This window comes from Leptosomus discolor, chromosome 5 (assembly GCF_034619465.1).
Source record: "Leptosomus discolor isolate bLepDis1 chromosome 5, bLepDis1.hap2, whole genome shotgun sequence".
Classification (NCBI taxonomy): domain Eukaryota; kingdom Metazoa; phylum Chordata; class Aves; order Leptosomiformes; family Leptosomidae; genus Leptosomus; species Leptosomus discolor.
The window spans coordinates 25181293-25206656 of NC_141395.1; the positions used below are offsets into that span (position 1 = coordinate 25181293).

Genomic DNA, 25364 nt, shown 5'->3' on the forward strand with positions numbered 1-25364 from the left:
AGAGAGGGTAGAGTCTTGCTCCAGAAAGGAAAGGCAACATGCCCCAACCTCAAAGTAGTCCCTGTGGCTCAGGGCTGCCATTGCCTTCAACATACATGCTACTCAAGCAGCCTCCCCAGGGCACTGCTGCTAAGTGCCTGCACCCAACGGGGCTTAGGGCTTTTTGGGTGGGCTTGTTGCTACATCATGTCTTAATTTCACAGTGGCTGTCTCAGGCTTTGCAGTGGCCCACAGGTTTCCAGAAGCATGGTGGTACAGGGGTTGGTTTGGTCCATTGTTCTCAGAGAGGTTTCAGCCCCAGCAGTTCCCCTAGCTTGTGCCATCACTGCACTGCTTGCACAGACAACCCTAAACCTCCCAACCATTTTCAAATTGCCTTTGACAGCACCATGTTCCTCCTACTCATCTTTTTAACCCACTTTTCTTCTTCCTCCTTTGACTTCCAGGGACTCCTTCCCATTAGACCTCTTGCAAAAAACCAGCTGGAGTCACTCAATCTCATATCACTGGGACTTAGCTATTTAAGTCTGAACACTGTGAAATTCATGAGTGTAGAAAATTACATCCCCCTCAAAAGCCAGAGCAGCAACAAGAGATGCTTTGCCTGTGTTTAGCTACTTGTTTCTGCTTTCCTCCTCCTTTAACAGTCCTGCAAAAACAAACAGGTAACAAATGAGAAACTTGGTAACAGAATCCATCTGGGTGAATGGAAAGATCGTATGTTGGTGTGAACACGGACAGCTCTTCTAGCATTTAAAACACAGCTTTAGGTGTAATTATACCAGTTGCATTCTGCAAACAGAAGATTCAAGTAAAGCAGCAGCCCTCCTCTGGAGATAGTGCTGTTTGCTTCACTGCAGGCAGGAGTTTTTACAGCAGGGGAGACTGAAGAGCACAGATGCTCTCCTGTGTGGACAGCCTTTCTCTGCTAAGGAGAAAGCCTGGTGTTCCCAGGCTTGTTTCGTCAGAAGATTTTCCAAGCTGCTCTGATTGTCATGGGTGTGCTGAGCAAGTTTGTATCATCCAGAATTTAACCCCTCCCTCAAAATGTAGGTTTCCTGACCAGGTGTATTTGATTTAAGCTGTTCTTCTAATTTATACTTGCATTCTCTGTGAATGGAAATGCAGGTGATACCGCACTATTAGTGCAGCAGGGTAGCACAGACTGGAACAGTGAACAAGTCTGTGTCTGGAGAACAGCTAACTTCGGGTCTCTGGGCTTACAGCAACTGCTGTCTGTGGACTCTGAGTCCCAGGCACATTACAGCCCTGTACAGCCAGCCTTTGCTCTGTTATAGTTGCTTCATACCAGATGTGTTGGATGAGCTGGAGAGAAAGCGGGGCTGGTAGAAGGCCCCATCACTGGTCAGAGCCCATATACAGGGAAGTGTTTCTGTGTCCTTGTGGGCTTATGTCTGCCTGTCGCAGGGATATGTCCTCTCAGGGTCTCTGCAGGAAAGAAACCCAGTCCTGCTCTGAGCCATCAGCTGGGCATAATGGTAGGGCAGCTGGGGTTGAGCTGCAGAGCCCATCTCCACCAGAAAGAGTCGAGGCTGAGTCAGTGAAACGGTCTGATTGTTTCTCCCCACGGTGTCCCTTCCCTGCCACCAGCCCAGCCCTCTGAAATCCACAAAAGACCCGGTGGAATTTTTTCTTCTCTGGGGATCCTGGTTGCTCTTGGATGGTTGGCACCATGTCTGGTCCTTGCAAAATTTGTGGCCTCTTCCCAACCACAGCGAGCAGCACTTTTGCCAAGAGCTTGTAGAGTTTTTTGGGCTGTTGAGTGGAAGGCACTGGATGATGGACGAAGGCATTTCATGCTTTTATTTAGAAATAAAATAATCTTTCTTTTTTATAAGGTATCAGCCTTGAATTTCCCAGCTGAGTCCACATCCACCTCCTAAGACTTAGGAGGCTACATGTCTAATTTGAAGCAGCATGATGTAGCCCTTCTTTGTGTTCCATGTCTGTCCAGTCCCAAGTCACCAAAGCCCAAGCGTGCTCTGCCCAGCACACCGTTTTGCTGTTCTGAACTGCATTGACACATGGTTATCAGCTGACAAGTTGGATGAAACCCATCATTATCCAAATGAAGCACATGTGTAGCTCAGACTGGGTGGTCAAGCATCACTTGGAGCCATTTAGGGAAAGACGATCACTTTTGGAGTCCAGGCTTCACACCCTCCGCGCTTGTTCCTACTCCCTGCTATTCTGGGGGGGGGTGTGAAAATAAAGAGAGAGAGTTGGAGGGTTTGCTGGGCAGTGCAACTTGCTGCACTCTCTGCCAACTGCAAATGCTTGGTAAACAATGTGGAATCACCAAGGGAGAAATGAAAGCCCATTAACAGGGTGAGCCCGGGAATTCACTTTTGAGAGGCAGCAGAGCACTTATCTGATGGAGTGAGACCATTAAGTGCCGTGAGGTGCAGCAGCCACCCCTGCAGGTTGCGGACAGCCTGGGGGCGTCTGCGCAGGCCGCTGCGCCCCCGGCTGCTCTCCCCTGCTGGGTGGGCTCCCCTGGGAGCCTCCGGGGGCCTGGACGGCAGCAGGGCAAGGGGGAGGGGGCAGAGCTGCCCTAGGACGGCATCTCCGGTAGCGGGAAAGCGCCGGCTCACCCACCCTCCAAACTCCCGGTCAGCGGCTCCGCTAATGTGCGCGGCGGCTCCGGCGAGTCCAGAGCGAGCGGCCTGTCTCGGGGGGGTCCCGGGAGGGCTCGGGGGGGCTGCCCACTCGCAGCCCCGCTCCGGCCTTGGGCAGCCGGGCGTGGGCAGGGGAGCCGGCGGCGCCCGGGACCCCCGGTGCGGGCTCCCCCCGCCGGGCTCCCATTGGCCGCGGGGCGGGACGTGCCGCCCTGCTCCCGGCCCTATATTACGGCAATATTGCCCCGGCGGGGCGCGGGGCAGGTGCGGAGAGCGGCGCTGCCCCGCGGGCCATGGACCTGGGCTACTTTCCCTTCGCCTTCCCGCCGGGGCTGTGCCGCGGGGCCCCGCTGCCCCCCTACCCCCGGCGGGGGGACGGCGCCTTGCTGGCGCTGAGCACCGCGGCCAGCGCCGCGCCCCCTCTCCCACCGCCTGCCTGCGCAGGGGCGGCGGGGTACACGGACGCGCCCGTCGCGGCGCCAGGCCCCGGCTACCGGCCGTCCCGCGGAGCCGGGCCGCCGGGCTACGCCACGTCCATCTTCCCCGGGAGCGGCCACCCGCTGCCGCCGCCGGAGCCCGGCCGCCCCTGCCCCGGCGCGGGCGGCGGAGGGGTGCGACGCCGCCTCTCGCCCTGCCCCGGGGCCGCCCCCGCGCCCGGCTTCCCGGCCCCCGCGGCGGCCCCGGCGGCGCCCCGCACCTTCGAGTGGATGCGAGCGAAGCGGAGCCCGCCCGGGAGAAGTGAGTGGGGCGACGGGGCGCGGGCGGGGGCTGCTCCCATCCCGGCTCCCCTCTGCCCCCCTCCTGCCCCGGCCGCGACCCCCGCCCCGCTCCCTTCCCCTGCCCCCGCTGAAGCGCGGTGTTTTTCGGCGTTGCAGGCGGCGCGGCGCCGTGCGGGGGGGAACCTCCCGCCTGCCCCGCACGCACCAGCTTCAGCACCCGGCAGCTCACGGAGCTGGAGAAGGAGTTTCACTTCAGCCGGTACCTGTCGCGGTCCCGCCGCCTCGAGGTGGCCCGCTCGCTGCGCCTCCGCGACGCCCAGGTGAAGATCTGGTTCCAGAACCGCCGCATGAAACAGAAGAAGCAGGAGCGGGAGGCGCTGGCCGCCCCCGCCGCCGCGCCCGCAGGTGCCCCGGGCGGCCCCGCGTGAGGCCCCGCCGCCCCCCACGGAGTGGTCTGCCGCGGCCGTCGGGGCCGGGCTGGAAGCACCCGAGGTGTCCCCTCCCGCGGGTTTTTCTATTGTAACTTCCTTACAGTTTTATTTATGAGGATTCAGGGAAAGGTGCCAGCCCGAAACGCTGCTGCTGCGGCTCAGGTTCAGGTCGGGGCGAGCCAGCGGGCTGGCGCAGCTTTGGGGCTAGCGGGGACGGCCGCTCCCACGGCGACAGCAGCGAGAAGCTCCGCCAGCTGCCCTGGATCCGCGGGGCGGTGGGTGCGCGGGGGCGGGGGGGCTGCCCCAAGCTCCCGAGCCCTTCTTCATTTTGCTTTTAAAAAGATCTACCCGCGGGCTCAGTCAGCGTTGATGCAGAAAAGGGGGAGAAACCCCGAGAAGGCACAGCAGAGGAGAGCAGGGAAAACTTCCACTCATGGGAAGGGGCAAGGATGGTCACTGCTACCAGCATGAGTCCAAGATCCCCTTTTGAAAAATGGGCCCTTGCCTTCTACCCTACCCTTCGCAAAGTTGTTGCTAAAAAGAAGCTGGGTTTGCTTGTATTTATTTCTCATTTGTTCCCATTCCTTCTCCTGATGTGGCTGGCTTAGTCCAAAATCTGTTTAGTAACTGTGAGGGAAGGTTTTAAAAGACATAAGGTCCTAGGAGGAGCACCTCTTCCCATTCAAACTGCAGGGGTGCCAGGATTTTCCTTGCAAAGGCTCTGGGCTGCTCGGGACCGGCCAGCAGCTGCTCTGCTGGCTCCCAGCACCTCTCGCATATGCCTGGGCAAGGACAAGACAATATAAAGTCTCTTACAGCATCCGGGGCCAGACTCTCAGATCATCCAGCTCTCCCAGGTTTGATTGTATCTTATGGTTAAAGAAATGCACCATATGAAATTGGTTTGCAACAAATCTTACCACATGCAAAAACCTCAAGTGCAGAAAGGTGCTTGGGTTTGACCACAGACCTCTGCCAGCAAAAGACAAGAGGATTCCTTGTTCAAAACGAGTGACAACTGATTACCTCGTACAAGTGTAAAATTCACCAGTGATACACACTTCTCCCGATTTCATCTTTCTCAGAGACAAAATAACAGTATCAAAGTGGACAAAGGAGCCAAGTTTAGACTCTTTTCCTGCCTGTGACTGGGAAAGCATAACAGCAATGTGGACAGGACTGACATCTGTATTTATGGGAAGGTAATTTTATTTGTGGGACAAAATGATTTCGGACAACTTGCTCTTTGCTCCGGATTTCTGCTAGGTGTTGGACTTTGGGGTGAAGAACAAATTGTTGCACCAGGGGAGATGGCTTTCAGGGGACCTGTGAGCACTAGGTCCCTGTCTGGAAGCCAGCCCCAGACACCAACAGCTGTTGGTCTTTGTTGGATGCTTGCTGGGCAAAAGAAACACAGAGAGAAGATGAAGATGGACATCTCAAGTCGGAAAGTCCACAGGGGGTACTTTTTCTCTGTAATACCTTCCATTCCCCAAGGCACCCCCGCCCGCTTACAGGCTTTCTTACAAAGACTTCTTTTCTGCCAAGGGACTGGGAAGCCGCCGCTGATGGCGGCTTCAGTAGAGGTTGGTGGGAGCCCTGGGAAACAGCATGCTCCCAAAGGCTGGGCAGGCATGTTGGGGTGATGCTGCAGCAGCAGGTCCACAGCTGATTCGGGGCAGGAGGCCTCCTTGGCAAGGAGCTGGGTGCCCCTGGAGTGAGCATCTGAGGGAGGGGACCTCCCAGGACAGAATGGTGACTGTACCTGGAAAGTACAATAAAGCTAGAGGCTCACAGTTGTGCACGCACACAGGGACATTCTTGTTCTGTATGTGGTGTCATGGTTCATATCCCACTGGCTGATTCACTCCATGGGTTATCACTGAAATATTCTCAGGACTGAAGCACTTGTGTGAACTAGTTGCAACAAAAATATGTGGTTTGAAGTTCCTTATTAAAGTAATGACATCAAACAAGCATTTATACTGCAGGCTGATCGTTCATTAAAAACCAGGAAATAATATTTCTGCCACTTGTTTTTGAGAAGATGCTATTTAAAGGAGAATAAAACAGAATCTGGTAAAATTCATGAAAATTCAAGTAAATCAAATTTATTTTGCAAGCTGAATCTTAAAGGCAAGTCAACTACTAAGCTCTTTGCAGCTCTTTTTAAGGTACATTTTTACCAGGCGTCCTGCTAGTTACTCCTTGTTTTTTAAACAAGTAAGCATAGACATGTAGCCAGAATAACGCATCTTTTTAACAGCATATGGTTCACATGCAAACTGTAGAAAACAGCTGCGTTTTCAGTTGCCTCCAAATTTGTCACATGTCCGTGGGGTTGGTGGTTTGTCAGCCTTTTATTTTCCTAATGATTTTGACATTTGTGCTAGGCACTTCAGGCCAGAGGAACGTTTTCCACGCTGCTGGCATGCTCCTGCGCTACCAACGTGGAAAGAAAGATTCTCATTGATTTCAGTGGTGCTGGATCAGGCCATTAGAGCACACTAAGTCTTTTATAATGAATGTTTTCATGCTGTATATTTTCCTGAATAAATAAATACATGTGCTGGCCTTGTAGCAGTGCACAGTTCTGTATCCATCAAAATGACACAGCCTGAATATATAGAGATTTACTTGCAAATTAAGACGAAATCTTACAACTCTTTTATGGCAGTCTGAATCAATTTGCTGGTATGAACACAACTATATTCTGTCTGAAGAACTGGTACTTAGTATTAAGTGTAATTTCTGCTCATATGACAGGGCCAGTTTAATAGGATCTTTCTTCTTCACAACAGTTTTAGCTGTATGAGGATTAGATATTGCTCCTTTGCACCGTTCTGTCAGCAAGATGCCCAGAGGAAGGAGCTAATGCAAGTCATATGCCAATTCCTGAATAATTAAATAAAAAAGCCTGTGATATACATGGGTGCACGCTTGAGACAAATAAGTGATAGGTAAGGTCTAAGATTCACTCATTTAACATTAATCCCAAGAGCTGTGTCTCACACATGTTCAGTTTGGTGCCTAGCAGTTGGAAACAAGTTTTAGGTTAGGCACATAGAGGTAAGAACACAAGTTGCAGTTCTCACCACAATCAGAACAAAATATTCCAGACTTGCCTTCATCATACAATTTATCACAAATTATGAAAATACTGTTTCCTGGCCTTATTTTCCCTCAAACATCATTAGAAACCACAGAAAGACCATTCTATTTCAGTCATATATTAATTTTTGCCTACTGACTATTGTTCAAAGGGCCACAGGCTACCAAGGGATATGAACAAAATAATTTTTTTAATGTGTTCCCATTTTGCCTGAAACAGAACAAAAATATTGATTTGGAAGGCTTCCAAGGAGAAAAAAAGTAGTGAAATTACTGTTCCTAAGCAGTATATGTGATTGCAGAGATTTCTTGTGCTTTGGATAGGTAAGTGATAACAGAAAATCACACCCCTTTGAAAACCAAGCTTAGGCAAGAACACAGGCTTGCTTGGGTATCTGGCTTCCCATGCAGAACTGAATGAGTATGTTATCACTTGCAAACGCAGCACAGGGAATGCTTTGCCAACGGTCAAACCAACGACTCCCGTTTATGGAATAAGCTGCATATACAGGTTTATTTTGAGCACGGAAGAACACAGCAGTAAGCCAGAAAACAAAAATATGCAACCCAATCACCACATTTTAATCTCCTTTTAAAAGTGTGCCATTTCCTCTATTTATTGGTAAAACCTGGAACGGTGGCTTACGCATAAAACGGTACAGATTATTAGTAGAGGAGAACAGACTATTACCTCTTTTAAGAAAAATCTGTGCAGGCAAAATTACAAAATGGAAAGACCTCCTTGTAGTTCCAAGCACTTGTCTCTAACAGCTAATAAATCATACTTATGATTTGTCCCGCACCGGTCTGTTAGCCTAAATTCAAAGGAAATCCCAAGAACACTTTCAAATCCCTAATGACCAAGGAGAAAGAGGTATGGAAAGAAACCCCAAACAAGACATGGCTGTTACCAGTTTATCATTAAGAGGTGACTGAAGTTTAGGGGAAACACATTCTTTTCTATTGGCGATATATGACTACATATAGCTATATCTGTATGTGACTCACTCAATCTCAACCATCATTTTTAATGACTTTTCCTAATGTCAGTGAACTAGAGGAGTCTTTGGCCAGGAAAAGGCACCCTGTTGAAAGAAAGAAAGGTGAACTAAATGCCAAATCATTCTGCTCTCTATCATAACAATGTCTGTTATTCACCCCCCTCCCCAAACATATCTCTAAAATGCCCCCCAAATCAATTCTGACAATATATAGGAAAACATACCTCCCAGAGCTATGTAATATGTGAATCTTCCTTGGCTTAAACTTAGGCCTGCACTGAGTGCTAAAATCTCAGATAGAGATCCAGTCCTGAGAACTGTTTCTAAGCAGGACAAGGCTTCCTTTATACTGAAAAAATTTAGACCGCTGGCCCACAAAAGAGCTTTTCATAAACAATTTTGTTTTTCTTGTGTTTTTGTTTCCTCAAAAGGCAACAGCCCCTGGTGATTAGCAGATTGAAAACCAGCAGTTTAAGTAAACAAAAAAATACATGAACAAATACAGTCAGTTCCTTCTTTACCAGCCTATCAGACTTCCCACCACCTGGAAAATACATCTTTTTACCACACTTCATCAGAAAGAGTAGTGTTACAAATAATAAACCACAAGAAATTTCAGTTTATTCTGGAAGTTGAGGCATTTTTAACCAGGATGGCATATCATGCCTTAGGAAAATGTTTAACAGGTCTAACTCAAGCAGTCTGGCCCATGGCCCTGCCCTTAGACTGAGACGCCTACACCCACCAGGGTGGGGGACATACTGAATTTGGGTGCGTGTGCCCTTACCCAGAGAACAAAGACCTTTGCAATGCATTGATCCATGCTGCTGTGGGGGTGCATAAAATTACACCCATGTGTGAACTCAGTGGATCAGGAGGGCTGCTTCTGCTGGGCAAAAGGAATCATTCCTTCTGCCCATATAGCCTATGAAAAACACCCGTGTCCCAGTAATATGATTTTGGTGACATTAGTACAGCAGGAGAAAACTGTAAGCTAAGGCTTCCCAGCCATTACTTTTCATCTTAATGGTTGTGCTACACTAAGCCTACATTCCTAATGCCCCCTTTTATGTTCCTTTAACAAGTAAGCTAGATTAAACACAATAAAGTTTAGAGTGGCATTTGAAAACAGATAAAAATCTCACTAAATTCTTTAATGACTACTCAGATTTTGCCCAGTTGCTGTTCAGATAATGGAAACAGTTTCTAATCCTGGCAATCTCCTATTGGATACATATGTTAAGCATAGATATTGGAATAATTATTTTAAAACCACACATTTATGGATTTATAAATTATACCGTTTATGTGGGGTGACATTTTCTTCAACATCCGAGTGTATCAAATCCAATGATAATTATCAAACAGTGTTAAAAGCCTGTCAATAAAACACATCTATCTTTCCCTTTAGAAATTCAGCCAAGTAAATGTGTGGTAGGTACGTGACACCAATGGGTTATGAAACCTGTTGTCTCATGCTGGAGAGACTAGACCCCAAAACACAGTGCACACAACAGGGTGATGCCTTATAATAGGTCCAAGATTTTGTAAATTTTTGTAATTGTAACCAGCACTGTGAGCACTGTGACTTTAATTTTAATGCAACCAGGCAGAGAGTTCAAAAAAATGGGACGGGACTGTTGAACACTCTTAATGTCACATCTCACTTAAGAAATGGACCACCTGGTGCTTCTGGTTGCTTTTCAAATGTAGTACCAAACCAAATAGATTTGGTAATCTGATTTGGGACTTCACAGGTGTGAATTGTTACAGCAAGATCCACACAAGAAAAGGACTATCACATCTCCGGGGCTAATAATAAATGTGAAAGAAAAATAAAGAAAAAAAGCATTACATCTTGTCTGCATGTTGTTAGTGTCATCGATGATGCTGTTGTGTCTGTCACCCGTGATCTAAGGCCTGCAACAGAGCTCACCCATTCCAGAGGCAGGCGGCCGTGCTTTCAAGAACTGGAAGAGCATGGCTCTGGCCCGTTCTTCTGAGGATTTTTTCTTAAATTTAAAATCCATTGTATTTAATAAAAAGGTGATGGCATATCTGGATGTTGTTGTCAGTGGTCACATCCAGACAGGGACACACAGACCTGTGGACACTGCCAGCCTGCAATTTGTTTCCTAAAGCCTTCCTCAGCTGCAGGCTAGCCTGAGCCTCACTGGTGGATGCCTGACGTACAAGCAGTGCTACCAATTGCTCACATTTGCTGGGTTCAGTCTCAGGGCTTGTTCTGTATTGGTCCTGTCTGCATTCAACTATGCTGATAGTTCAGACTGTCTGGCCATCTGACTCATCAGTGCAAGTCTCCTGTGCCAGAGTTGAGATACATTGGCAAGCCCAGGCATTCATTTTACTAAACACATTTAATTCCGAACATCTGACTAAGAAGGCTTCAGATCCTAACAACATTACTCTTGTAACTTTTGCCAGCCTTCAGGGAATTGAGGGGAGGTAATGGATTGGGGATACACATGGCTGCTAGCTGGACTAGGCTGGAATTTAGCTAGCCTGTGCTCTCTGCACACTCATGGAAACTGAATCTGGCTCATGTGGCTCAAAATATTTCTCAATCAGGCATTCCTTTTCCATGTCCCAGTGTTCAAAAAGCTTCAAAGCACATATTCTTTGCAAAATGTTCTGAAATCATTGCTGCACAACTTTTTATTTCTGGCTGCTTGGTTTCAAAAAAGACCAAAGGAGACACCTGGTGCTTTTCTCACATCTTTCTACTGGTGCCAGGAAAAGGATCAATCTGATCTGCCACATCTCCTCACAAATCTCGGGAGGTACCCAGCCTCTCCAACTCGTAGCCACTACTAAAAAGACCATATGTTTTTAATCTATATACATTCAAGTTATCTCAGTCAGCATATTTTTTTTCCTTACCACAGTTGCACCCTGGGGAGAAACTATGTCAAGTATGAACTTCTACAGCTGTAATGAAGATATGGCAAAGCTTTTTTATGTTCCTTGTATGGAACAAGACAACGATTTTAGACAGAGTAGATTCAACTTCTGAAGTTTCTGCTATGTCATATCTAGTGAATCAATTCTCAGCCTCCCTTAAAAATATAGCAGGACGCTCCTGTATGGTCAGGCTATGTGCTTAAACTGGAAGTGTTGACAAAAAAAAAACCCTCGAGAAAAGCTTCTTATTTGTGAGACACATGGGGGAAATGATTCAGAAAATAAAAAGTCACTCCATGCAAGCTTTTTGAAAAAGGAAGTTTCCCATCTGGAGGCAAAAAGTTTATAAAAGGTCATCAGCTCTGCCACATTTAGCTGTAAAACAGAAAAGTCAGTATAAACAATGGATTGCTTCTCTGATGACCAAGTAAGCAGGTAGAACCAGTAATGACTCTTCTGCTGAAGTGAGATGGACAGCATGAAAAGCCAAGAGCTAAGTCCCATCCTGGCTCAGCAGAGACGGCATTCATGTGAGATCAACAAGGTTCATGGCCCCACTCCAGTGGGGATGGATATCGAATGGGATGGCTTGGACCCCATGAATTCTCTACCAAACTTCCTTCTGAGGTGTTAAAATTTTCTGTTGGGCTTTCACGTTGCAAGAGAGTCCTACACATACGACTAACGAGGGGTTTTTGTAGGTGGGTCTTGCACTTTCTCTCTATTTCTAAGATCTTTTAAAGGGGTTTTGTTTTGGTTTTATCCCAGTGTGGAATAGCAACACATTTTTAATCTCAAAAATCTTTTGGGACAAGGACACCATTTCCTACCCAGCTTTACAATTAATCACAGCACATGCTTCTTACACTGTGCTACAGATAAATAATTCATTACAGCTGCCTCTTCCCCCCCATGCAGGGTAGGCAGTTGTGATCATTCCTACAGGAAGAAGGAGAAAGTTAATTCTTTCTATGCCGGCCTCCAGAGAAGGATTTAGATCCTCTCACAAGAAGCTTTGATGAATTAATAAACCTCCTCAGTATTTACCACACTTGTCCAGAAACTGAGTTCAATTGCAGCTCCTTAATTTTCCAGATAACATCTTTAGAGTTTGAGAAGGCTTGCCTAACCAGTGCCTACAGTCAAACTGTGAACTGAATTATTCTTACTTTCATTAACAAGATGGATCAGGATTTTGCTGCAGTATGAGCTATACAAGTATCAGGATGAAACTTTACAGCCATCGCTACTGCAAGTTGGAGTCATGACTGCCGCTTTGACAATGCAGCCCTGATGCATGCTTTGAAAAAAGATTTGTTGGGGTCTGGTCAAACAGGGATTAAAACCAAAGATAAGTTTGGGAGCAGTCTGTTAACATAGGCTAGATCCAAGGGAACCAAACGTAGAGTCAGTTTGGCAGGGAGGGTAGAGGAAGGCAGTGCAGACCTGTGCGGTAGCACGGGCAGGGAAACCAGAGCAGTGTCCCATTGAAGCTGCTGTCACCCTTCTGGGAGCTCCTGCCTGCAGGTCCCTCTGATCTGAGATTTTGTTTAAAAGTCAAGTCCTGGTCCCATATAGCATAAGCTATGTGAAACCTATTGCTCTAAATCAACCACTTGCATGGAGAAACATGCTCCACGTGCAGCCAAGACACTGCCAGAGTCCTGGGGGCACTGATGGGCCTGACCAGCCCCACCTGGGATCCCACCACACTCTGACCATTGGCTCAGGGGATCTATTTAAAGCTCAGCCCAGGGCAATTGCCCTGATTGCCTAGCCGTGGTTCCTGCTTAGTTGGACTCTGACTTGTGACTTGATGTCCCTGTCCCTGTGGAGGTGGCTGATACCCTGGACTGACAGCAGTAGGACAGGCTGTGGCTGTAGAGGTTCTGTCCTGCCTGGCCAACCTGTGGAGGCCCCTCCATGACAGTTCAGGTAAAGCTGGGAAGATCAAGGTCTGACTTCAAGTTCTTAGCTATTTCAGAGCATGGGGAAAGCTTCCTCAGCAGCTGCTGTGAATGACAGGGATATACAAGAGCCCAGGGGCTGACAATGAGTAAAACAGTGAAGCTGGGATTTCTGCACAGCTGTTCTGATGCCTGCTCAGTGCAGCTGCAAGGATGACAGTGTGCAAAAATAGACCTGGCACCCCTGAAAATCTGACCCTGCTGAATAAAAGAAGGCAAGAAAGGAGATGAGAAAGGGAGAAGAAAATGATTACTCTAATGGCTTTCATACACAGTTTGAAATCCCCTGTTTGTTTTCAGAATTCCTATTCTTGTGCCTCTTAAAACTCTATGAAAACTCTTTCTATCCTCATGTGGGTTGTTGGAAATGCATCAGCATTAATTGATTTGTCAATTAGGTACGCAGTATCTTCCATAAGTGCAAAGTGGTTAGTGTTAATACTCTGACTATTGCATTTTTATAGGAGCATGTTCCTAGAAATCGTACATTATTTTGTTTACATTACACCAAAACTTCTACCTGCCTGATTATGAAGATAAAAGAATACTGTCAGCAACATGCAATTAGTTTTATCATAGCGTGAGAATCTATTGTGAGATACACCTGAACTGCCATAAAACCAACTTCATTTCTTACTCTGTCAGGGACGCTACTACAAGACATACATGCCATCTTCTCAATGAACTGCACAGAAGCTGCAGAGGTGAAAGTTTGGCCTTAATTTTCAGTTCAGGTTCTCATATAAAATGGTACTTCCTTAGTAAACTCATAGAACTGCATGTGCAACTGAAAAACTTGCAACTTGACTCATACTTGCGCAACTTTGGCACCATTCCTCACACTGAAGAATGGTGGATTGCATGAAATGGCTGACAGGCAAACACTTGCATTAAAGCTATACCAAATGCCCTGTGAGAGCCATTTGATCACACTAGTCCAGATCCATCTGTTTCTTTTGCTCTGTGTACTTTGCCAGACTGTTTATTGTACGGAGAACTTCTGGCATGAAGTCATGCTAAAAACACCCTCCTGCTGCTGCCTGGCACTGGATGTGTTGGCAGAGAAGGACTTAAGTCTTCCTTCATTGCAGAGATTCCTAGCAGCCATAATAGCTTTTTAAAGACACTGACAGGCAGCATAATGCAGAGCAGCCCTCAGGATGCCCTAAGTTACACCAGAGGGGCAGTCTGGCCACAGGCCAGGAGAGGAGAAGGAGTTTTAGTGCTGGTTGGTTTGCTGTCTCTTGCTACTGCTTGGCCTGTTCTCAAACACCAGCCGTACCGCACAAGCAGTGTTCAGAGGTTTCACTCATCAGTGAAATTTCCGCACAGCGCTCTTTCAGAGAGAACCATTCGTAATTGAATCTATGACTGTCAGCACTCCTGTGTCTTGGAAAGGCCTGACTTGTTAGAGACCTGCTCCATGGAAATGGAGAGCAGTGGTTTGGGCAGAGGTCCCCAGTTGCGTGTGCTGAGAGAGCGTTCTGATGAGGTCTGTCAGGCAGCACGTGGCTCCAGCTGGTTATCCCGGGATGAAGAAAGGTCACACTGCAATACAGAACAGCTCTGCGGTGTTCTCTACCACCTCAACAGTACTCTGAAGAGGAATGTTTGCTATCAGTGTTTGGCACACGATACCATTGCATCCACCTTAAATTTGACTTAGCCTACAATGTGCTTCAAGAACTTGAGAACTGCATGTGACACCTAGAAGAACTCAAATTTGGAGAAGCTCAATCCAGTGCCTCTGCTTTCTGGTGATTTGTTTAATCTTATGTTCTGTCAGACACTTGGCCAGCTAAACTGTAATTTGAATGGCCAGCAAGAGTGGGTGGGTTAAAAACCAAACAGCTTAAAAAAATGCAGGAGACCAAAAATCTTGGTCATCTCTCAATTCCTTTTGTAAAAATATTCCTAACAATTCTATCTGCAAAGGACTTATACTACAGGTATAGGTATGCACTATTGATAGCTATACATTTTATTGAATATCAACACGGAACAAAAGAACAATACAAATTAAATATTCATGTTAAGCTATTTAAGTAATATTAAGGGACCTAATAAGAACAGCCTTTTTTTTTCTAGGCAGAAGAGTATTCCTATTCAAATTCCATTCTATTTAAAATGGAGCGTATGTGTACATATAGCCTATTCCTGTTTTCACGGGGGACAGTTTAACCCTAGCAATGAATACTTTACCTGGTAAAGGCAGCCAATGTGGAGAGATGGGCTATGAGAAAACTGTTCTCCATCTTTTGGGCATGCCTGTGTGAGACTCTTATTAAGGGGTAATGGTTCTGCTAGTTCTACTCTGGTTGACTTTCTGAAATGCAAAGCCCAAGGGACAGCCTAATTCTGCCTTTTGGTTTCCCTTGAAATCCTATCGGATAAGGCATCCTTCTCTATGCACTGAAATCAGTGGGACTAGCACCTTCGGATCTGCTGTTATGCCTTTAAAATCTGTGAAAGCTGGGGAGCTTTCCATGGTGTGGAGCAAGAATTACCAGAAGTTTGTTAATGGTGTGGCCAGATGAAGAAACGATTTGCATAAAGACCCTGCATGAAGCCAGGCTCACAAGAGCAATGCCTTTCCTCAAAAAGCCAAGGGAGTAGAGAAGCATATCGAATAAAGGTGAAAGTGGTGATGGAGTTGGTTTCATTGCTACCAGCTATCATCACTGGAGCTCTCCCTGAAGGATTTCCTGTTCTGCTAAAACAGTCCTTTCAGTGGGAGCAGGGAGAACTAGGAACGCAGAAAAAAAAACCACCGCCCTGATCTCCTGTCCCAGAGAAGGGTGCCTGAGCACCTCTGTCCTGCCACATGTTGGAGGCATGGGCTGAGCTCCACTCAGTTTTCCTCCTGTTTTGGCTAATTGTTTGGATTTGTCGATAGATTTCTGCTGGTATGTATTTGTTGATACTTGCTGGATTACTTCCTGATCTCTGTTCCCTGACTTAGTTTGCATCATCCACTTCCATTTCTGGAGACGAGCTCTTTGTATCAAACTGAGAAACCTTCCTCTTTAATTGGGTGCTAACATGTGGATTTGGCCTAGTTCATACCTAGCTCAGCATTATCAGCACAACTTTTGCACCATGTCTTGTGTTTTTTAGCCTTCTAAGTACTGTTGGTGGTGAAAGGACTCAAATAGGACTCACCAGCTCAATTTAGACTGTTGTAATCTAATACAAAGCCGCTCAGCTTCTCAAGACTGCTCAGAGTTTCTGTAATTTCGGTGCTATTTGACTTAGAACTGTAACTAGAAATGAAGCTTTCATCAGCATTCTAAAATAATCAGTCACTGTTTTCAGTCCTCAGTCCCTTGTTCCAATGTATTTACTGACTCTTCTGCTTTTGCTACGGCTCTAATAGCTTGCTTCTGCTACCATGTGAAGAGTATATCCAGTAACGGTGCTTAGTGATCCAATAGTAAGTGTCACCAGGGGACTTCCACATACTTTGCAAACATTAATACACTTCTGTGTTTGTTTCGTATCTTCCAGTACTTACAAGATGTAAGATCTTATAAGACTGAAATATTGTCATCTGTCCTTCACAGTACAGTAAGTCTATTTGACAGAATGAGATATTCTTAATTCTTACTAAAGTGTGGCTAAAGAATCAAGAGGCAATGTAGAATAATGGGGCAAGGCTTTCACATATCTGCTGTCTTCTCTGCAATCTACATTTTGGATGCATAATTTAATTTTATGGCATTTTTTCAAATTTTGGATAATCTTTACATTACAGAATTAAGACTAAGAAATTAATAGTGGTTTAAAGGCAAGGTGTAAATCTCAGAATGCAGAGTTTGTCTTTTGGAATCTTAACTCGGGATGAAGAAACGGCAGCTGTACCCTTTACTGAGTCCCTTTAGTTATAACTTACTGTCCCCAAGCACTTCAGGAATCATTTTGGTACCAGGATGCTGAAAAGCAGATATTCAGTCAGGACAGAAAGCACCTAAGATTCTCAGAATAGTATCCTGACAGATTCAGATCATTTTAGGCTCACCTCGCCTCCCCTCCTCCATCACTTGTGCTTTAAAGGTCAAAAACTAATGGTCCAACTGGTACACTGTTCTGAACCAATCCAGGGGAGAACATATTCCAAAGCTGTACAGTCGGAACTAACACTTCTGTTCATGTTTATATCGGGAAGAATTCCAACTTGCAATTAGCGTGGCACTTTTTGGCAGTTAGAGGTTGGCCTTTTTTCTGCTACCGGGCTCTAAACCGTATTTAGCCATTTCTGTTCTCTTTGGAGAACTAGTGGGATGAAACCCTCAAATGTGCCGGAGCTCTACATAGCCGGGTGGCAGAGGAACTGAACGCGGCTTGACTCGCCGTTCTCGGCAGACCCTGGAGCCGGTTCCGGCACTGCCAACCGCTCTTTCTACGCTGAAGTAAAACCAAACCCCTGGAGAACCCAAAATGTCCGCAGTGACCCGTCTGTACGCGCTAGTTTCGCCTCCCTCCGCGAATAACACCGCAGGGCCGCAGACCCGCCGGCAGCCAGTCCCGTTACCTCCGCTGCACCGCCCGCGGGCCGCTCCGGCGGGGGCGGTGCCCGGCGGGGGGCAGGGGCGGGGCGGGCCCCGGATGGGCCCCGGATGCAGTTGCTGACGCGGCGGCGCCCAGTTCCTGCGTGTGCCCTCGGCCTGCAGCTGCCGCCCGCCCGCCGCGACATGTCGCTGGTGGCGGAGGCCTTCGTGACTCAGCTGGCCGGTGAGGGGCGGGCGGATGGGTGGCGGCCCAGAGAGCCGGGGGCGGGCGGGCGGGACGCCGCGGGCCGGGCCTCGCTTCGTGTGAGGCGCTGCCCTCCGGGTCGCGGCCCGAGGGTGGCGGCGGAGCAGGAGCCATCCCGCTGGCGTGCGGAGCCAAACCCTGGGGGCCTCACTCCCCTGGGTGACCCCTCGGGACGCGGCTGGGGCGCGGTGGGAGCGAGCCGACCCCGCGTTTCTCGGGGGCAGCTGCGGGAGGCTGACGGCGGGCCGGGGGAGCCGGGGGTGCTGCACAGGGCTCGGCCTTGGGCGCCTGTCCCCTCGCGTCGCCCGCTTGGCGCCCCGAGGCGGGGGCAGGTCAGCCCGCACAGCTCCTCACAGAGCAGTGCAGGGTCACCAGGTCCCCTCCTTTTGGGATCCCTAACCCCTTGCTATGCTAGGGCGCCTCTTTACTTTGTTTTAATAACTTCTCGGTCTTTAAAACTTTTTACTTTTCTTCAGTCATCCAAAACCCTGCATCATATTTATAATTTTGGCAGCTGGAGTTGAGTCCTGCTCTGTGGGAGAGCTCAGTGTGGTACCATCCTCTCCTTGCACCCCAGGGGTGCACACCGTGTTTCCTATGTTGCTCTTGTGAAGCTGAGAACTGTAAGGGTGACTTTGCTGCTTGTTAGTGCTCTTGTGATCTGCTGCAGCTGGGCCATGTAAACTGGACGTGAGCCTTGTCATAAAACAGAAATGTGTATCACTGTGGAGTTGTTTAGTAAAAAACGAAGGGAAACCCCCCCACACACCTCAGATAATTCCTGGCAAGGAAGTTCAAACCACTTAGTATGTTGCACACTGAAAATCGGTGCATTGGCCAGTTTCTCCTTACTTGTTAGTCTCTGTTCATGACTTCTTGCTGCTACACGAGCTTACAGGCAATAAATACTGCAAGGAAGTGGCATTTTCATTGCTACTGACCTGTTGAGGAGGAAGCTGCTGTTTTGTCCCAGGAGCTGGGTCTTCTGCTGAGGCCCCAACGTAAGAGTCTGAGCTGGGTCTTCTACTGAGGGCCCAACATGAGTCAGAGTTGGATTCTCTGCTATGAATGTGCGGTTTCCAGAACAGGCTTGCCCCTGACTGGTAGGTAAAGTAAAGGTGATGTGTCTTGCATCTGTGTGTGTAGAGGTACCCATAGACAAACTTGAAAGTTGTGCTGGGCTCTTGGGTTGGCATTCGTTAATTCATAGATGTTAGCACAAGCTATGCTTGCATTCTAAGGGCCAGAGCCCTGGATCCTCAGGATGTGGAGAGTATGGTCATGATCAGCATTGCTTCGTGCCATTTACTAGCCTTTATGATCTCTTTAGAATATTTTATTTATACTGTGAAACACAAGGATAATGACATGTGTGAGTAAGTGTTGATTCTGCTGTGTTCCTCTGCTCTGTGACCTTTATGAATGTTCTGGAGTGAGAGCTTGCCGATATTTATGTTTTTCTGGTATTACTAATACAAACTCAAAACTATGCTGCATCTCATTGCTTTCTTATTGAAAACGCTGAGGTTTTTTTCACGACAACTTTCTGCTAACCAAGGAAATTTTTGTGCAATACAGCAATGGCAGATCCAAATTAAGTGTAGTATAAGGAAAATGTGTGTTTGAAAAACTAAAAACAAGAAAACAAAGTTCTGCAACAACTATCTCTTTCCCTCCTTGCTGAAGTGTTCTTCCTCTGTTCCTGGACGGATTCTTGCCTCCCCTTTAGGGCAGTTGTGAGCTGCTTATGCTAATCTCAGACTCACATTGTACTATTAAGGTGGTGCTTGGAGGACATCGCAACTGCTCAAGTACTTCTGGACCCTCGTACAATTTAATAAACTTAAAACAGTAGCACCTCATTTTTTGCCTGTCTGTCACAGGTTAAGTGATGCTCATTATCTTTTTATAGGTAAGGTAATATGTAGGCATCTAATAGAAAAATACCATCAATGCTCCTTTATTTTTGCAGAACAGAAATTGTTGGTGCTTATTTTATTAATCTTCTGCTGGATACACAGCTACTTACTGTGACTCAAGGTACAGTACAAATCCTTGTTTCAGGCCTGTCCACTGAATCATTCTTTAAAACAAAATTATGACATTGCCTTTGCTTTCCCAAAAGCGAATCAGTGTCAAAAGCAGTTATCTGCCTTGAAAATATAAATACCTGTGCCAGTGGGTCACGGCCTTCCTGGCTTGTCTGTATTATATACCAGTCCCAGACTGAAACTAAAGGCAAAATCACTCGATTTCTTCATATGGAAGATTTTTCTAGGGGGGGAAAAAATTATCTGGGATCTTGGCCAATACCCACCATGCTTTTAGATTTCCTGAGACATTGCACAGACACAGAGACTATTTCATTCTGGTACCAAGAAGGTATAAATGTCCTGCAAATGTAAGAATATTTGTGAGGGAAAAAAAATGGTGTATCTGCAAGGAAGAAACACTGCTTGACAATGCCACTTGTTTTAATAGTGTCTTATACCCATATCTGTGGTTGTGAACACTGCCTTTCTGTTATGTATGGATGGGAATGTAAGAATGACTGAGAATTTTTTCCATGTCCATAACAATGAATTTGATTGGCTTGTCATCGAGGGTCCTGTTCATGAAGGATGGTTGCTTTATGATGGCAGCTGCAGCAAGCTACCGCTGCTCTAACATGTGACAGCTATAAAGCACGGGTCTTTGCATGCAGGTGTTTAAAGACAGTCATCCCAGCATGGTTTGTTTTCTAGAAATGTTTTAAAAGCTGAGGGGAGGGTTTGAGTAAAGAAGAGGATCATAACTTTCTTTTACACTCTGACTTGCTTGTGTATGTATTAGGTTTTTTTTTTTTTTTTTTTAAATACTACCTATCTTCATCTTTCCTGCACCTTATGCATTCGCTTCTGACATGCCTGTTCACTGTCTAGGCATAAACTGACACACAGAAAATACCATCTGAACATAAGAAAAAACTTTTTTTACTGTCAGGGTGGTTTAACATTGGAGCAGGTTGCTCAGAGCAGTTGTGGAGTCTCCATCCTTGGAGACTGAACTGGAGATGGCCCTGGGCAACCTGCTGCAGCTGACCCTGGACCTCCAGAAGTGCCTTCCAACCTCAGACGTTTTGTGACCATCAGTTGCTCAGCCCGCTTGCACTGCTGCAGTAATTCAGCACTGTCTCTGTGTAACATGCGTTCACCTGAACATGCTGAGCATAGCCTGCTGCTGTAATGCATTAATGTTTAAATACAAAACGATGACTAAATCACTTCTGTGGAGTAAAACACTTGCTTTAGGGCCAGTCAACTGTTCGCTTATTCAGAAATATAAAGAGGTTGATGCTGTGTCTTAGGGAATAATAACCAAATATTTCCATAGCTTCATGATTTGCAAGCATGTTGTGTCATGCTTTAAATGATCTATTTCTGAACTGTAGGAAATATTAATTGAGTAATATGGTAGAGAATTTGTTTAGAGTAGCTCAGCATCAATCACATATTAACAGGATAGGAAATGAGTGTTTATACTGTAAGAAGAATTAGAGTGCCAGCTTTCAAGTGGTCCAGAACATTAATCTTTCTAACTCTAGTAGTTTTGAGAAGCTGACTGCTCACATCATCTATAAAAGATTGTTGAAAAGATGTTTAATTGATCAATAAATTACTCAATACGCTTTACTTTTTTTTTGCCCCTAAAACATTAGTTTTAGATCAGTGATCATTAGTTTTAGATCAGTGATCAAAAGAGAGAAAATAATATCCTTATTTGTCCTTTGATCTCTGGAAGATTACTTCTATTTATTGCCGTTGAGTTACGTCCAAAGGTCTTAGGCTAGTTTTAATACTAAGGGAAATGAATGCAGTTTGAAAAACAGATGCCCTTCTGCCTTTATGTATTTTACATTCTTAGTGAGTCTACCTCCAACGTGACATGCCAGAGCAAAAATAAATCGCTGACGTGCATGTTTTATGTATTGAGGCAAGCTGCAATTTGACTGAGAGCAAATGCATGGGGAATGAAACCTGACCACCTAAATTGTTCCTGGGTGTAAAGAGTATGCATTTTGTGCATCAAAACATGCATAGGTAAATGTTAACATTTCCTGTGCATGTAAGGTGAAAAAATTAGTTATTCTTGCTTAATAATAGGTTGTCTGCAGCATAGATTGTTTAAGCCTGCTGCAGAGATGCTTGTAGTCAAAAAGAGGTGATTTGAAAATACTACATTTGTCAAGCTGTGTGATTTTTATCTTACAGTGTTCTTTTATGTGTGCTTTTTTATTTTTTGGTAGTCAAACTGAAAGGAATCCTTTTCACTCTTGTTCACTTTCAGTAAACAAGTCTCTCAGCTGCTCCTGCCAATTTGTGCGCAGACACGTATGTTTTGTGACTTGATTTGAGCCAATCCTTTGAGTGGATTGTCTGTCTAATCTTTTTTTAGGTTGGGGAAAAGTGACTTTCACAACTATTATACTACAGTACATAATTCATTTTGAGATACTGTTATTTCTTGGTTTTAAGAAGCAATATAATTACAGTTTACAATAAGAGTATGCTTCTATAGTTGTTTCTGGTTCCATTAAGATAAAGCAGTCTTCCTCTAATCAGCATTTTATTGTTACATGTTTTCTGCTAAAGTAATATCTTCTTTTCTCATGCTGGAAATGCGATTGCTTTAGAAATGACGACGATAAAATTAGTAAACAAAACACGTATCTTGATATTGTCCAGTTTGATTTGCAGGTGAGTTTTCATCAGTTGTATAATGTTTCGGATATGAGTGTTGTTTAGGAGCCTAACTGTTCAGCTCATGAGAGACCATACAAGAGTGACTTTGGAAAGGAACCTGTTTTTTCTTCTCTTTCTCACTCCTTTTTTTCTCTCTGGTCCTTGGATCTCTATTCTCTGCCTGTCCCCAGGCACTAACCTGGTCTCTTCCTGTAGGTTTGGACCCTATGAGCTTCTTCCTTTTCAAAACAAGAATGAATGAAAGAGCTTGGTTGCTGTTCTTCTTTGCTGTAGTTGAACAGGCATCACGTGTTGCTGCACTGCTGAGCATTTTCAGCTGTCTTGTTTTAAGAGTGAGTGAGAAACTGCAGGTGTGTACAAGCCATGAGGAGGACAGAGAGAAAAGTCCATGCCAGGTTGTGAAATAATAACAACAACAACAACAAACAACAATAATAATATTATTTCTGGTCTTTAGTTACGAAGATGATGACATAGATGCCATGTGAACATGGATATTTTCATACAAACTGGAGGAAGTTACATGTAGTAGTGAAACCTATGAAATGCGTAGGAAGGATTGGAAACATCAAAGCAAAAAATTACAGTGGTGCTGCAAAGAATGAAGGAAAAATTGATACCAGTCTCATTTGAGGGGAAAAAGCCCAACCAAAAAACTGGAATGTGCACACTGAGTTGGAAAGTAAAAATGCTGAGAGATGGGAATTTTTAACAGTTCTGCCTTTTAGCTGTTTTATAATGAAATTGAAAACAATGTAGTAATGCTTGCATCCCTAGCAAGAGCTTTCAAAGTCCCACTGCATGTGCATTTTTTTTTTTCCATTTGCATGCCATATTGGAGAAACTCTGGATGCATTGGAGTGTGTTCACTGAAAGCCTTGGGAAAGAAATGAGGAAGACTGTGATGACATGATTAAGAGAACAGGATAAACTTTTTCAGATTTTGAAGCAGGGAGTCTGCAGTGTTTCCCAGAGGTGAGGAAGAGCCTGAGGGGTGCTGTTAAAAATACCAATATCTGGTTTGGGCTGACTTAAAAGACTGTGGCTGGGTGAGCAGACATTGTGTGTGTGTGGAGCAGGTATGGGATATTGAAGTCCTGTCTGGTTAGACAGATGTGTAGGATCGTAGAATCATAGAACAGTTTGGGTTGGAAGTGACCTTTAAAGGCTAGCTAGTCCAACCCCCTGCAGTGAGCAGGGACATCTTTAGCTGGATCAGGTTGCTCAGAGCCCCGTCCAACCTGACCTTGAATGTTTCGAGGGAAGGGGCTTCTACCACCTCTCTGGGCAGCCTGTTCCAGTGTTTCAGCACAGAATCACAGAATGTTAGAGGTTGGAAGGGACCTCGAAAGATCATCTAGTCCAACCCTGCTGCCAGAGCAGGACCACCTGGAGTAGATCACACAGGAACGCATCCAGGTGGGTTTTGAATGTCTCCAGAGAAGGAGACTCCACAACCTCTCTGGGCAGCCTGTTCCAGTGCTCTGCCACTGTCACAGTGAAACAGTTTTTCCTTGTGTTAATGTGGAACCTCCTGTGCTCCAGCTTGCACCACCCTCATTGTAAAAAATGTCTTCCTTATATCTAATCTACCCTCTTTTAGTTTAAAAGCATCACTCCTTGTCCTATCACAACAAGTCCTGCTAAAAAGATTGCCCCCATCTTTCTTACAGGCCTCCTTTAAGTACTGAAAGGTCGCTATAAGGTCTCCCTGGAGCCTTCTCTTCTCCAGGCTGAACAACCCCAACTCTCTTAGCCTTTCCTCACAGGGGAGGTGCTCCAGCCCCCTGGTCATCTTCATGGTCTCCTCTGGATTCAGTCCAACAGGTCCATGTCTGTCTTGTGCTGAGGACTCCAGAGCTGAACACAGCACTGCAGGTGGGGTCTCACCAGAGCAGAGTAGAGGGGGAGAATCCCCTCCCTTGACCTGCCAGCGGCGCTTCTTTTGATGCAGCTGAGAATACAGTTGGCTTTCTGGGCTGTGAGTGCACATTGCTGGGTCATGTCCAGCTTTTTGTCCACCAGCACCCTCAAGTCCTTGGCAGGGCTGTTCTTGATCCCTTCATCCCTCAGCCTGTATTGATACTGAGGATTGCCCCGACCCAGGTGCAGGACCTTGCACTTGGCCTTGTTGAACCTCAGGAGCTTCACATGGGCCCACTTCTCAAGCTTCTCCTGATCCCTCTGGATGGCTAGGACCTCTAGTGTGGATGAGAAGGCAGGGGGTACTTTGGGGCACTTTGCAAAGTAGTGTTGAGACTGCCTGCCAGACATCCTTAGGGGAGGAGGAGTTCAGACTACAGGGAAGAGAGGATCTCAATCTAAAAGGACTTTCAAAGGACTAATTTAAAGTATACAAATGTAGATAACGTGACCCAGAAATGTCCCAGTCCAGTGAGGCACTTAAGGTATGAGTATCTTACCTTCACTGTTCTACTCTTCACAGTTCCTGTGCTTGAAGTTTCACTTCTTGAGTCAGGGCCAAAGAGGGACAAAGGACTTAAGTAGCACAAAGGGAAGGGACTGATTTAGAGATCTGTAAAAAAGCTATAATTAAGAATTACAGAGCTTCTTCAAGGTGGAGCGTTTATGCTGAATGTCAGGAATAAGTAAAATAGCTCCAGCTTGTCAGGACTTTATAAATAAATCTTTTGAGATCATTTAGCTGGCGCACACTCTGATTTTTCTGAAGAAATCCAGATGTTGATTTAGGAGCAACTTTTATTTATGGATTTGATTTAGTTGAGATTCTTTGGCCTCTTCTCCTGACAGGAGGCATGATTCTGCAAGCGTGAAGATGCTGAGCGATCTCCCTGCTGTGGCCTCCCCTGGCAGTGAGAGTGCTGAGCACCCTGGAGGATTGAACTGCAGATGTGTGTGCTCTGGAAAGTCAACTCAAAAACAACAACAGAATTGAACTAATACTTAAATACATTCAATTAATATCTTGCTTGGAGGGTGAAGAAGCAGATTGTGTCATGCTAAATGGCTGCTGCAGTAATGTCACACACTGACTGCCTTAGTGGTGCAGCCACAGGAAACTCAAGTTTGAGAATTGCTGCTGAGATTGAGTCTTTACG

The 25364-nt window shown here is 46.0% G+C and overlaps 2 protein-coding genes across 3 annotated transcripts in view; both read left to right on the forward strand.

The window, feature by feature from the left end:
- The first annotated feature begins 2932 nt into the window (after positions 1-2932).
- On the forward strand, positions 2933-3786 carry HOXD1 (homeobox D1). Its single transcript, XM_086466050.1, has 2 exons — positions 2933-3377; positions 3515-3786. The coding sequence occupies exons 1-2, from the start codon at positions 2933-2935 to the stop codon at positions 3784-3786; spliced, it is 717 nt and encodes a 238-aa protein (XP_086322176.1).
- Positions 3787-17444: 13658 nt separating this feature from the next.
- MTX2 (metaxin 2) overlaps positions 17445-25364 on the forward strand; it is a 36306-nt gene continuing 28386 nt past the window's right edge. For both annotated transcript variants that reach the window (XM_086465306.1, XM_086465307.1), the window contains exon 1: positions 17445-17521. In XM_086465306.1, the coding sequence (XP_086321432.1) occupies positions 17482-17521 (40 nt within the window). In that variant the 5' untranslated portion in view covers positions 17445-17481. The remainder of the gene's footprint in view (positions 17522-25364) is intronic.

What these genes read in the sequence shown, in the direction of transcription:
- HOXD1 (XM_086466050.1), top strand. Translation starts at nt 2,933, where the DNA reads ATGGACCTGGGCTACTTTCCCTTCGCCTTCCCGCCGGGGCTGTGCCGC. An exon ending in GCGGAGCCCGCCCGGGAGAA is followed by an intron (nt 3,378 to 3,514) that starts GTGAGTGGGGCG and finishes TCGGCGTTGCAG; the next exon opens with GCGGCGCGGCGCCGTGCGGG.